Raw genomic sequence first — 13,427 nt, 5'->3', positions numbered from 1 at the left:
TCTGTCCAGGGCACATTGGATGTGGGCTTGATTGATTCTGTCTGTGCATCAGACAACCCTGACAGGTGAGGAACGGCCAGTAATTTGAACCCACGTCTGGTCAAAAGATGTGTTTAAACTGTAGTCTGAGTATAAAAATGTGTTTTGTCTTTCCAGACCAAACTCATTTGTGATCATCACAGCCAACCGGGTGATTCACTGCAACACAGACACGCCTGAGGAGATGCACCACTGGATTGGCCTGCTGCAAAAATCCAAGGGAGACTCCAGAGTTGATGGACAGGAGTTTCTAGTCAGAGGTCAGTCAGCAGAGATACACACCAGGACAGTTTGAGAGTCGATTCATGTACTTACTGTATGTATCAGGCAGTACACTGTGCCTCAAGTTTACTCCTTAAATGGCTTTTTTTATACTGAAAAAGGTAAATGCTTTTAAGTTGTTTGGGAAAGGAAAAATCAAAGATGATTGATCGACAATATATGAAAAATGCTCTAAATCTAGGAGTAATTCACTCATTTATCCACCCCCAGGCTGGCTGCATAAAGAGATGAAGTCGGGAGCGAAAAGCACCTCTCTGAAGCTGAAGAAGCGCTGGTTTGTTCTCACCACAAACTCTCTGGACTACTACAAGTCGTCGGAGCGAAGCGCTTCCAAGCTGGGAACTCTGGTCCTCAACAGCCTCTGCTCTGTGGTGCAGCCAGACGAGAAGGTCTTCAAGGACACTGGTCAGTTCACTGTCAACATTTTTCTCAGTCATCTTGCTGTTAATTCTTATAGGGAAATATACCAAAGTGGTTAAGCCTTAGTCCCTTAAAGGTTTGAAAGGCCCCGTGTGGATCTTGTATTTTACAATATTTCATATCTGCTCTTTAGTCAGATCTGAGCAGTTAGGATATTTCTGACCTGTTAAGTCATTTGAGCGTCTTCCAGGAAGATGTTTTGTCTCTTCTCTGTTGTTGTTATTTGTTGTAATTATTTTCTTCCATGTTCATCCAGGTTATTGGAATATAATCGTCCACGGGCGTAAACATTCTTACCGTCTTTATACCAAAATGCTGAATGAAGCCATGCGGTGGGCGAATGCCATACAGGGAGCGATAGACAGCAAAGTTCCCATCGAAACGCCAACACAACAACTCATCAGGGACATCAAGGTATTAAAGGATTCAGTGGGCTGTTTCTCCAACTACTCTGTGTCTGATGGGTGGAGATTTCATGCTGCATTTATGCAATGTTTAACTTGCTAGATGGACTAATTTAATTAAAACAAATAACATTTAATATAATTTTAACTCCAATTCTTTTCAGTCATGCAAGCCTTTGCCAAGGACACACACTGTAGTAAAGTGAGGTATTTGTACTCACTACGTGTGTGCCGTGATCTTCTCTAAGTCTTTTGTTTACCTCTTTTCCCTTCTTTTGCACTCAACTGTTTGCTGGATTTACTGCATTGACACTGATATTACTACTGTGTTATTCTTCCTAATCTGGATTTGCTTAAAATAATTCATGAAGACTTTACTGAGATCACTGATCCCGTCTTTCTGTCTCTGCAGGAGAGCAGTTTGAATGCGGAGGCCGTGGAGCAGACGTATTGGAGGAACCCCATCCTGAGATATACCCAGCATCCTTTGCACTCCCCTCTTCTACCTCTGCCTTATGGAGATGTCAGCGTCCACTGTGAGTGTTGTAATCTGTAGCTACTGTTAATTACATTACATTTTTCAGTTTATGTAATTTTTCAGTTTATGTAATTTTAAGTTGACTACTTAAAACTAAAGTCCCGCTTTTAACCTTGTTGGTTGTGTCTGCATTACAAGGCATTAAAATTCAAAATAATTAAACTTTTAGCAATACATTTGGTAGAGCTCTCATATAATGAAGTAACTAGTTTGTAAAGTTGTTTTACTGGCTGATCTTTATTTCAAATCTGTCTCTTTCTCTCTCAGTGCAAAAGGAAAAGGGTTACACCAGCCTGCAAGATGAGGCCGTGAAGATTTTCAACTCACTGCAGGAAATGGAGGCAGTGTCAGACCCCGTGCCAATCATCCAGGGAATCCTGCAGACCTGTCAAGACTTGAGGTCATTAAGAGATGAGGTCTACTGTCAGCTGATCAAACAAACCAATCACGTCCCTCACCCTAACAGTCCTGCCAATCGCGCCCACTGGCATCTCCTGACGTGTATGAGCTGCACCTTCTTGCCCAGCCGCGGCATCCTACGCTACCTCAAGTTTCACCTCAAAAGGTACAGGGCCACATTCAGACATTGCTTTTTAATCATAGCAATACAATCCTTCAAATACTCCCCAGTTTACTGTGTTTTGTGTCTTTGGGTGTTCTCAGGATAAAGGAACTGTTCCCCGGTACAGAGATCGAAATGTTTGCTCACTTCATTGGTGAGTCTCTGAAGAAGACCAAGACCAGGGAGTTTGTTCCCTCCCAAGAAGAAATCATAGCACTGCTTACTAGACAGGAAATGACCACCACAGTCTACTGCCATGGAGGAGGATCCTGCAAGATCTCCATTAACTCACACACAACCGCTGGAGAGGTAGGCGAGCTGCAGTCACACCGCTACCTAGGATTTCTAAATGTTACTCAGCAAGATATTAGTATTTCCTATTTACACAAACTCTGGCTTGCTTTGTCTAGGTGGTGGAGAAGCTGATTAGAGGTCTGGCTATGGAGGACAGCAGGAACATGTTTGCTCTGTTTGAGCACAACAACACTATAGATAAAGCAGTGGAGAGCAGGGTCCTTGTGGCTGATGTTTTGGCCAAATTTGAAAGGTATGTTATACAAGATCATGAGTTACTTTCTATCATATTATTATAAATTCAGGGTCCTGTTGAAATACTTAACCTGTTGAAGTACATAGAAATGTGTTTTCAGCACATGATATTGATAAAAGTAAGTACTATAAGTGACTGTCTTGTGGCTTTGTGAATTCTCATCAGACTGGCTGGCAGTGAAGAAGCGGAAGATGAAGGCCAGTGGAAACTCTATTTCAAACTCTACTGCTTCCTGGATGTGGAGAGCATGCCCAAGGAAGGAGTGGAGTTTGCATTCATGTTTGAGCAGGTGTGTTTAACTTGTATTGCTATGCTTTGTTGAGGGTCTTTTTAATCACATGTTGGGACTAATGTTGAACTCTTGTTCTGTTCCTTCAGGCCCATGAGAGTTTGACCCGGGGCCACTTCCCTGCCCGTGAAGAGACCCTGCAACATCTGGCAGCTTTACGCCTGCAGTTTCTATATGGAGACAAAGCACGAGCCACCTGGAGCCTGGAAAATGTCTACCCTGTGGGCCGTCTGCGCAGTCGCATCCTACAGTTTACCAAAGTGGGTGGTGCCTCAGGGTCCGGCCAAACTTTGGAGCGTCGGAGGACCAGCTTCCTGGATGGGACCCTGCGTCGAGGGCTGAAGACGGGCTCGATGAAGAAGCAGCGCATGGAGGAGGAGCAGATGCTGGAGATGTGGATAAAGGAGGAGATGTCTGCCACCAGGGCGAGCATCCTAGAGAAGTGGTCCCGCCTCAAAGGTCTGGTCCAGCACCAGGCCATGCTCAAATATATGACTATCATCAAGGAGTGGCCTGGCTATGGCTCCACACTGTTTGACGTCGAGGTAAGTTTACTGGGTCTTTGATGTCAATCAAGTTTTAATGTTGTCAGTAGGGAGGTAACCTTTTCTCTCCTGATACTAATTCCAATATCTCACCTCAGGGTATCTGCTGATACTGAATATCGATCCAATACCAGTGTTCTCTTTTTCCCAAATCTGTATACCTCATGTGTGGAGCTCAATGGAATATTTTTTGAGTAACATGATTGCTGTGGAGCTAACAACTGTGTTGGTGTCGAAACATTACATCTGGACGATACCCAATCTGCAAAGGTCAAGAAATGGCCTCGATACTGGTCGCACATTGGATGATATTTATGGGATCTTGTGTTTGTGTCTTCATAGTGCAAAGAAGGAGGCTTCCCTCATGATCTGTGGTTGAGTGTGAGTGCTGAGAACGTGTCTGTTTACAAGAAAGGAGAGCCGAAGCCTCTGGAGACCTTCCCATATGAGCACATCATCTTCTTTGGTGCTCCGCAACCCTGCACCTACAAGATCACTGTGGATGAGAGAGAGATGTTCTTTGAAACACCACAGGTACCCATTTGTTTATAATATTTTTCTGTAAAAAAATAATTGGAATTAAATTAATGAATTAAATCTCAATTTCAGTTGGTTTCTTCAAAAACAAGACTGCAATGTTTATATTTCCCCAAAAAATGTAGGAAAAAGGCGGCACTCCAGTGGTGGGAATAAAAAGTCAAAGAATCCTCTTGTGTCTTGTTAATTTTGGTGAATTTTATTTACAGTTAATAGAGTAAGAAAACTGCTGATGCATTTCGGATCAGAGTGTAATCAAGCAGCAGTAAGTTCTCATTTCAAGTTTTGTCTCTAAGTTATAAAATTCATACAAATGATCAAGACATGAGGAGATTCTTTTCTGTTTTTTTCAGCAACTGGAGTGCCTTTTCACCAAATTTATTTTGGGGAAACATGCAGTTTTGTTGCTTCTCTTCTCTGCTCACTGTGTTTCATTTGTTCATTCCCAGGTTGGAGAGATCACAAAGATCATGAAAGCCTACATAAACATGATCGTGAAGAAACGGTGCAGTGTGAAGTCAGTGTCCAGCTATGGTAGCAACTGGATCAGGTGATTGACAGGACAGGACACAGTACACCTGGCCCCAAACAAGCATGGAGAGAAGATGTAGAGATGACAAGAGGAACAAATCACCTCAACAGAGACTTTGACGCGTTTTGTAGCAGACAAACCCCATCTGGAAAGATTACTTTCCATAGAGACACAAAAAAGGTGACGTCTTTACTGCTTCTAGCAAAAGTGAGGACACTCAAGCGTTTGCACCATTTTAAGCTTTGCATTCATCCCGAGTGTTGCTTTCCTCCATGCAGTCTCCAAACATGTACACTGGTCATTTGTCACGTTACTTGAAATGTACTTCAGGTATCTTTTAGTGGATTTTTTTTTTTAATAACAAGAAAAAGTTGACTGAGCTTGCATGCTCTTGGTTTTTCCACCAAACCTTGTATCAACAACAATTCAAGACATTCATATCTAAATCAGGCCTTTTTAATTTCCAAAAAAATTAATTTCTTTCAAGTTAACATCCCAAACTGCACTTTTATTGAAGTGTTTTTTTCTACAGAACATTGCGGCCCATTTAATGAATGTTCTCCTGAATGGAGATTCCCTCAGGTTAATGTGTAATATAACTGTAAACATCCCAGGGAGATTATCTCCCTCAACTTGCCTTACTTAGCTTTTTATTCTTGCTATTCTGGACTAATAGTTTCAGTGCTGATGTGGCCTTTCAGGAATGGATTATAAACTGTTGAGGGGTAGTTATGGCTTCAACGGGTGCATGTGTCACAAAAGCACGTCCCTATCTTAAAGAAAATACAATTTGACTTCTATAAAAGACAAGTATTTTCTCAAAATTACTGAAACAAGTCGAACAATTTGCGCTTCTACCCTACAGCGAGTACTCTGTTGAGCTGTTGTACTTGCATACTAAGTTGAGGTAATGTCTTTGAAAGTTTTTTTTGTAGCTAAGACTGATATCGCTTGTTTAGAACGCCTGTGTCTAAGGAGTGTTTTACTGTGTTTTGTTTTTTTTTAGTGATGTCAAAGGCCATGTGAGGGTGGGGTATTTATTTATTGCAGTATCAGTGGATTGGGTGAAAAATCAGAGAAGATGAGCAGACTCACCGAGGTGAACAGTGGGCTGGAAATGAGTTGATGCAGTTTTGCTTGTATTTTTGTTTTTCTATTATTTGTCTATTCAGGGACACAAAGTTAACAAGATTCAGAAATAGACAAGTTGTTCATTACTATCAATTTTGTCCAGATGGTGCCCAGTTTCTGAGCATTTCGTCAACTAAAAATAACTGTTAACCCTCAAAACCCAACAGGCTCAATTCCTTTGATTGTCTTGTTTCCTCTCATAGGCCACTGTACATGAATACAAAGAATTCAAGCCTATGCCAATCAACTTACAGTATAGTTCATGATAAGAATATGATCCACACATAATGAGCTTAGTATTTACCTCACATTGCATCACTGTCTTCCATTGCTCTCCAATCGTACTCACTTAGGCGATCTGGTCAGCTGCCGGCGGCCACACCAGAGACTGATCTTACCATTGACGATGACTGTACCTTGAGATTTCTGATTGTTTTCGAGAAGAAGAAAAAAAAATCAGAAAATGTTTTATATCAGAATTTAAAGATGCTTTAATAAATTATTGTATTTCAAAAGCTGCTTTGTGTGTGTGTTACTATTGTCTCATTTTAGATGTGTCCACCAGTTCTGTAGATGTCAGTCTCTGTGCATCAGGTGCCAAACCTTAACACATTGCTACAAATATACAGCACAATAGGTAGCTAATTGTTGAAATACCAAACCTGGAGTTTGAATGAGTGTATATGTGTAGTTGTATTGGCTTGACCTAATTTCTGCATTTCTAAAGGAATAATGTTCAAACTGATGGAGTATAAGAAATATCATAAAGAGTCCTCTTTCTCCCAACAGATCAGTCTGTGATTAAAGTGGCATAATTATGGTTAAATTGTGATAATATGTTAAAGTACAATAAGAAATCATTCCTTGAGGACTCTGCATGGCATATAAACTGCATGCTGACAAAACTTTATATTTTTATAGATTTTATATTTTACTCGGCATGAAGAGTATGTGCTACTCAGCCTGTGACAACAGTTGCAAAATTTCTTCTCTGGCTCTGATGATATCATCAGGGTTATCTTGACTTGGGTTAGGAGACTAAACGTTTTCAACTGAAAGTCTGCATTATATAAAAAAAGGGGTTGTAGAGATTGAAAGATTTGTGTGTTTATCAGTCAGGGACTGTGAAAGAGGCTATTGATGGAACATGGGAAGTTTAGGATCTGGAGGGGTAAAAGTCAGGATACATCAGCCTCTGCTGCCTCATTTTGACCATTCTTTTTAAAATCAGTGTCTCATAAGTCCTCCAACGTTTTGGAAGTGCAATAATAAATTCCTTGAGTATCCCTTTAATAGGTGCTAATAACTTGTTAATGAATTGATTTTGGTGATGCTCTGTAGCCCTTTTCATAAGACTTGGTTGATCATATAAACCATACTAAGAACATATGTTTTTCAATTGTCAATATGCAGATTGTGAACTATGTGGAATATTTAATGGACATGGCTGCATGAATTGCTAAAGATTTTGTTGGAAAAAAAAACCCAAAATTAAAAAAGAATGGTAAAGAAGAAACCTAACAAACAGACAAAGTGTGTGGTCTGCTGGAGGAGGATAAACACCTGTTAGAGACATTTTTCATAACCTGGCAACCCAAAACTAGTTCTTATGGATGTATTTAGTAAATAATGTACTAACCACCCATAAAGTCATTAGTTACAGCATTAATCTTGTTAGAAAGTACAACCAGCTTTGTTTTTGGACCGTTTTTATTCACACTCAGAAAATCCAACAAACTGACTAATTCCCTGCAGGATGTTATGTTGTGTTTTCTGGCATCAATTATAACATTATATTCGGTTAAGAGGCCTCACTCTGCAGCTGTTTGATGACACCAGCGTCAGGAGTTCGTGACGTCAGCCCTCGTGAAGTAGAGGTCCACCCATCAGTTGGACAACAGACACGAGAGTTGGGTTGTTGTCTCTCCACAGTCGTGTGTTTCCATTCGTGTCACAATGTTTACAGTTAAAAGCGCTCCAGTTATTGTTTTTACCATCATTTTCTGTGTCACTGTGACCACAGAGGCGCAGACATCGACCCCTGATCCAGCTCCGGGTAAGTTTTTTTTTTTTTTCTCCTTTTTTGGCTGCTGTGCCTTGTTTTGGTCAGGAGGCTGTCACATGACGGCAGCAAAATGGATTTTCAGTAATCATCATGAAATCTCAATTTGTTGTCATGGCTCGCCTGTTAGTTTCATAATTGGACATGTGTTGTATTGTGCGGTAAGCAAACTTTACCCTTCTGGTAGCAAAGTATCAGTTTAACTGACTGTAAACTTTGTTGTTGTCCATGATTTGTTGCTGGGGGCAGAAAATAAAACCTCCAGTATGATTATTACTTCATTTCCTGTCTTATAAGAAGTGGTGGACGGTCACATGACATTAAAGTACATTTATCAGACAGCCAGTTACTTCTTCACAGATTAAGATTTCACTTAAAAAGCATGTGATAAACTTTTCCATACAATGCATAGTTAAAGATTAAATCAGTGTTTCCTTCTCAAACTTTTTGGCTTTTGACCTCTTAAAAAAGTAGTAAAGTAGTGTCTATGTTGGGGCCCGTTGTTAGATGTATAATGAAGATTTTCCTTCTAAATTACTCAGATGGTTTCATTTAAAATAACTGATTAAGGCCCAAAGAATTTAAAGTATCTAATATATCACAAAAAAAAAACCAAATGTCTGAGAAAGGGCCAAAAAATGAATATAGATTTGTGTATTTTTTTTCTTTTCTCTTATCCACATTAATCTTTTCACGACCCTTCAGATTTATTTGTGATCCTTTGGAGGGGGTCTGACCCTGCTGGGAACCATTTGACAAAACTACCTAATTGGACCTAAAGTAGATAAACAAGTTCCACCTCGACCAACTATGACAATAAAACACTTCTTACACATTGATGCATTGTATTATCAATCTAGCAATGAAATATGTAATAATATAGCAGTTACAGAGTCCATTTTTCAGCAAAATGAGTATTTTTACTTTTTGCTGTAATACTTGTGTACTTTTACTTACAGTACTCCACCACTAAGTACATGTATCAGTTTGAGCCTATACAGTGAAGGGAGGGGCAGTAACCTGATTTAAAAACTGATATCTCTGTTTCAGCTTCTTGTGCCTTGAGGTCCAACACCAGTTGTAATGAATGTCTGCAGAATGTGACAGTAAGTCTCCTAAAATCCAGAAAGACGAATACTGTAAATGTCTTCAGTTCAGTTAGAGAAGTGTTGCCATAAATACCAAAGATAAGATAATCTGTGTTTGTGTTTGTTGCAGTGTTTGTGGTGTATACCAACCAAACAATGCATCGACTACCCGGTGAGGAACATCCTGCCCCGCAAGAGTTTGTGTCCATTAAACGATGCACGATGGGGGCTGTGTTGGGGTAAGACTGACCAAACTTTACTCCTCATTAATGATAAATATGTGTGTAACCTGCAAGCATTTTTGAGTTTGGGGTTTGATATTTGGGATGTGTGTGGGACAGACTCCAAGCGGAAGATATTGTTCAGTGTACGAAAGAGCTGAAACTGTTAATTAATTAATTAATTGACTAGTCAATTGACAGAAAGTTATGTGGCAACCACTTAGATAAGCAATTAATCATTTGATTACTGCTTTTCTCTGTCTTATTTGTCTATAAACTTAATATTTTTTGGTTTTGGACTGTTGGTCAGACAAAACAAGCAATTTGTAGAAGTCACCTTGGAATTTGGGAATTTTTGACTCTCTGACACTTTACAGGTTAAACAATTAATAGAACTATTTGGCAGATTAATTTATAATGAACATCATATTAGTTGCAACTCTGGTGTTTCACTTTCCTCAGATAAAGAAATTTGTTGTTGACCAATATCGATTAATTGACTGAATGATGATTTAATGACTGGTTGCTTATTCTCCTTAGAAGAATGATAATAAACTTCTCACTAAAATTTTACAACCAACCAACACCCCAAGTAGCTGCTGAGGGCAGCCAAAGTAGTGTGTATTTTAATAAGATTTTCACATGAGAAGGTGATTTTCACTGCTTGTTTTTCTCTGTGTGTCTGCTTTTGATTTCCAGTAAACTTCCAGATTTTGATTATCACCATGTCCGTGCTGGCCGGCATCGTCTTCATCGCCATTCTTGTTTGCTGCTGCTGCTGCTGCAAGTGTGAAAGAATTGGGTAAGCATTAAGTCACATGAAGTGTTGGTTGTGAAATCGGGTTCAACATGGAAGGGGAGGAGGGATGAGCAACACAATAGGTTGTTATTCTGCAAGGCTGATACCGCCGTCTCCAAAGCCCTGCCAGAGTCTGTGGCCGCAGTTTAGCTCTGAAAATAACTTTTCTCTTTCCGTCAAGATGCCTCGTCTAAAAACCAGTAAATAACAGCTGTTGTGTGAAGAGGAAATGGTGATATTCATGGTCAGATTATCGGACTGATTAGTTTTGCCATGATGTATTAGGCTGAAAAGAAAGCAAACCCTCACTTGGTTTACTGTATGTTTCAATGCAAGCTTTAGAAAAAAACATGTAATGAAACATGAAACATGTAAACTGTAATAAATACATATTGTTATATTCCAGAAACAAGAGACAAGACGCAGAGGTAGAGCGACAAACCCGTGCGAGGAAGTCCCGTCAAAAAGTGAAGTAAGTGGCTGTTGAGTAGAAGTCTGATAGTAACAATAGTACTAGTTTATGCCTCTGTCATTATAACGATATCCATCAAAGAACATAAGACATCAGCGTGTTGATCAGCTGCAACAATTATTTGATTAATCGAGTAGTCAATCAACAGGAAATTAATTGCAGACTATTTTGAAAATTGATTTTTTTAAAGAAAAATAAGACTCTGGTTCCAGCCTCTTAAATGATTATAATATAATACAAATGAATATTTTCTGGTTTATTTCAATGATAGATAGATAGTAAACTAAATATCTTTGGATTGTTGACTGATGACTGAGACAAAACAAGACATTTGAGAACGTCATCTTGTTATAGACCAAACAACTGATGGATTAATTGAGAAAATAATCGACAGATTAATTGATAATGAAAATAATTGTTACAGGATAAACATTCATTATGATAAATGTTGAACTTGTCAAAAAGGATTTGGTCTGAAGTATGTTGATACTGAAGTCTGAAAAGATGTTTATATCAGCACATGTCCACTGTTTGACATCACTTGGCTTTGAAAAAATGTTTAGATGTGAAATAGGGTGTGCAGGTACCATCCACACATTACAACAATAGTTTGTTTTAATTCTTAGGTGAGAATTCAGATAATCTGAACAGACACTGCAGGTGTTAGTGCGGCCAGTATTCTCTGTTTGTCTGACAATTTGTCTTCTGCTCATACAGGAGAAAAGAAATGCAGCTGAGGCATGATGAAATCAGGCAGAAATATGGTGAGACACATCTCTTGTTTGTGTGGTTTGAGTGGGTTAATACGTGTAAATTTGGAAAGATGGAATATCAAATATGTGTCTATGCTTAGTTTGCTCGCACAGTAATACAACAGCAGCATAATGAGTAAAAATCCTAATAGGGGAAAAATAACCTTCATATTTGAGCAGGTGATGTGCAAAAAGGGAGACAACTGAAAACAATCAGAAAATCAACACAAACAACAACAAACCCTGTAGCGCCATCTGCTGGAGAGAAACAACACTGTACATACCTGAAGTAGAATTCAGGGTTTTTTTTGTTTTTGGAACACAAGTTTAATGTCTTTAACTCACAATTTCAAATATATTCAACCAGTTTACACAACTCATCTGCATATATAAAATTCCTGATTGTTCAGAGTGAAATGTCTGTAGCTGTACTGTAATGGTTACAATACATTGTTCTCCATTGCTCTCTTTAGGTCTGGCCAAGGATAACCCATACTCTCGTATGGACACTAATTAAGAAGAACCCCAGCGATGATTTCCTCTAAAAAAAAATGCCTTTTGATGATCTTATTGATGCCAGTAACATTAAGATACAGCTTATCATTGGGATAGGCTGTACAAGTAGCATGTGATAAACTGTGATTATCTGATTTGATTTTATTGTTTCAGTGCTTTCAAAAAAAAAAAAAAATGTCACCAAGATGTTCTGAAATCATTTTGACTGAGTGTGCACTATATTTCAAACATGATCTCATATGTTATTTCATAATTGTATAAATTTTTGTGGAGATATTAGTTTTACATTTCTCATGCATTAATTTTAATGCAAATCACTTGAGTAAAATCTACTCAGTTAACCTGTAATGGAAACTAGATGAAAGGGCAAACCTGTCAAAACATGTTATCCACCATGACATGCAAACACTCCTACATGAATTAATTCTGCATGAAATGCAGTACTGTAAAAGTTCTGCATCTCCACAGCAGATCAGTATTTGTGTTGCTTCTTTTATAACCAGCTGTTTTGTTTTCATACTGTGTTTGAAACACACCATTTTACCGATGTCTATATTACAACATTTATTTTTATATCAAAAGTTCATTTGTAACATGCATGTAACACATTTTTACATGGTTAATAAATGTCTGTATTGTTCCAGAACATTCTTTTTCTTTAAGAGCAGAGTTGTGGGATCTTGGATTACATAATTACATAATTACATTATCATGTGAAATGTTTTTGTGCACAAGATTATGGACCATACATCAAAATTAAATGAATAAGAAATGTTTTTTGGGACTTGCATTTTTTTATTTTGCATTATAACAAGATCAAATTTCATCTGCATGAATCCATTTCCAAATTCACAACGTCCCATAATTCCCATCTCCACCCAAACGCAGAAACAAAGTAGAATTTTCAGGAAGGAAAGGGAAAAAAGAAACACTACAATACTGAAAGAAAAGTATAAACGCACAAATCCACCTCATCATTTCAACAGCTTGAGGAAGTATTTTCCTGCCGTATTCACACAGCTTATATTACAAGCTTTCTAATGCAGAAACACTTCCTAACTCTGTCAGCTAATTGTGAAAGCAGGGACGTCAGGCGTCACCCAGTTCCTGAGAACCGTTATTGCAGTCTGGCATGGCCCTTCAGTGAAACCTGTGAAATCCACAACATATCTGTGAATGATCAACCAAAACTGTTGATTTTGGAACATATCCACAGGGAGTGTACCCTCATCTCCCCTATATTTCCAGCAGGCAACAGAATTAAAAATGAGTCTAAATGATCTACTAGGTGTTGCAAAAAGAGGGACTTTGACACTAAAAAGACTGTAATGTTGAAAGATATCTACTTGATTTGACTCATTTGGATGGATGAAGTTCCATATTAGCTTCAGATAAACTTTAAAATACATTTTAGCACAGAAGGAGGCTTGTGTCCCCCATCACTTACATTGTAAGTGCATTATGGAGGGATCTTCTAATGGTCGGTATTAACAGGAGGAATGATTAATGCAAGAAAAACATGTTTCAATGTTCATTTGGGCACCAGACTATTATTTTAAGACAGACTTGAAAAACTGTGAACCCGTCCTTTAACTGTGAGCTGTAATTAAAATATTTGACAACATTTGAGAGTTGCAGCAGATTTTATCCCATTAATAAGATATATGAATCCTGACGCCATCTTTATT

The 13,427-nt window shown here is 38.6% G+C and overlaps 2 protein-coding genes across 2 annotated transcripts in view; both read left to right on the top strand.

Annotated features, from left to right (window-relative positions):
• Positions 1-5,496, top strand: part of myo10l3 (myosin X, like 3) — a 55,964-nt gene extending 50,468 nt beyond the window's left edge. The window contains exons 30-41 of the mRNA XM_044364953.1: positions 10-65; positions 157-299; positions 532-726; positions 998-1,155; positions 1,558-1,681; positions 1,951-2,248; positions 2,347-2,554; positions 2,656-2,792; positions 2,961-3,084; positions 3,174-3,629; positions 3,972-4,163; positions 4,616-5,496. Coding sequence (XP_044220888.1) covers positions 10-65; positions 157-299; positions 532-726; positions 998-1,155; positions 1,558-1,681; positions 1,951-2,248; positions 2,347-2,554; positions 2,656-2,792; positions 2,961-3,084; positions 3,174-3,629; positions 3,972-4,163; positions 4,616-4,720 — 2,196 coding nt within the window. The 3' untranslated portion in view covers positions 4,721-5,496. The remainder of the gene's footprint in view (positions 1-9; positions 66-156; positions 300-531; positions 727-997; positions 1,156-1,557; positions 1,682-1,950; positions 2,249-2,346; positions 2,555-2,655; positions 2,793-2,960; positions 3,085-3,173; positions 3,630-3,971; positions 4,164-4,615) is intronic.
• Positions 5,497-7,692: 2,196 nt separating this feature from the next.
• LOC122991720 (pituitary tumor-transforming gene 1 protein-interacting protein-like) lies at positions 7,693-12,387 on the top strand. The gene is made up of 7 exons (XM_044364955.1): positions 7,693-7,885; positions 8,942-8,997; positions 9,110-9,218; positions 9,900-10,002; positions 10,406-10,471; positions 11,189-11,235; positions 11,697-12,387. Exons 1-7 carry the CDS (start codon positions 7,786-7,788, stop codon positions 11,738-11,740), a joined length of 525 nt encoding a protein of 174 aa, XP_044220890.1. The 5' UTR covers positions 7,693-7,785; the 3' UTR covers positions 11,741-12,387.
• Positions 12,388-13,427: the final 1,040 nt, after the last annotated feature.

Source organism: Thunnus albacares, chromosome 11 (assembly GCF_914725855.1).
Source record: "Thunnus albacares chromosome 11, fThuAlb1.1, whole genome shotgun sequence".
In the NCBI taxonomy this organism is placed as follows: Eukaryota; Metazoa; Chordata; class Actinopteri; order Scombriformes; family Scombridae; genus Thunnus; species Thunnus albacares.
The sequence above is the reverse complement of the archived record's forward strand: the minus strand, read 5'-3'. Positions and strand labels throughout refer to the sequence as shown.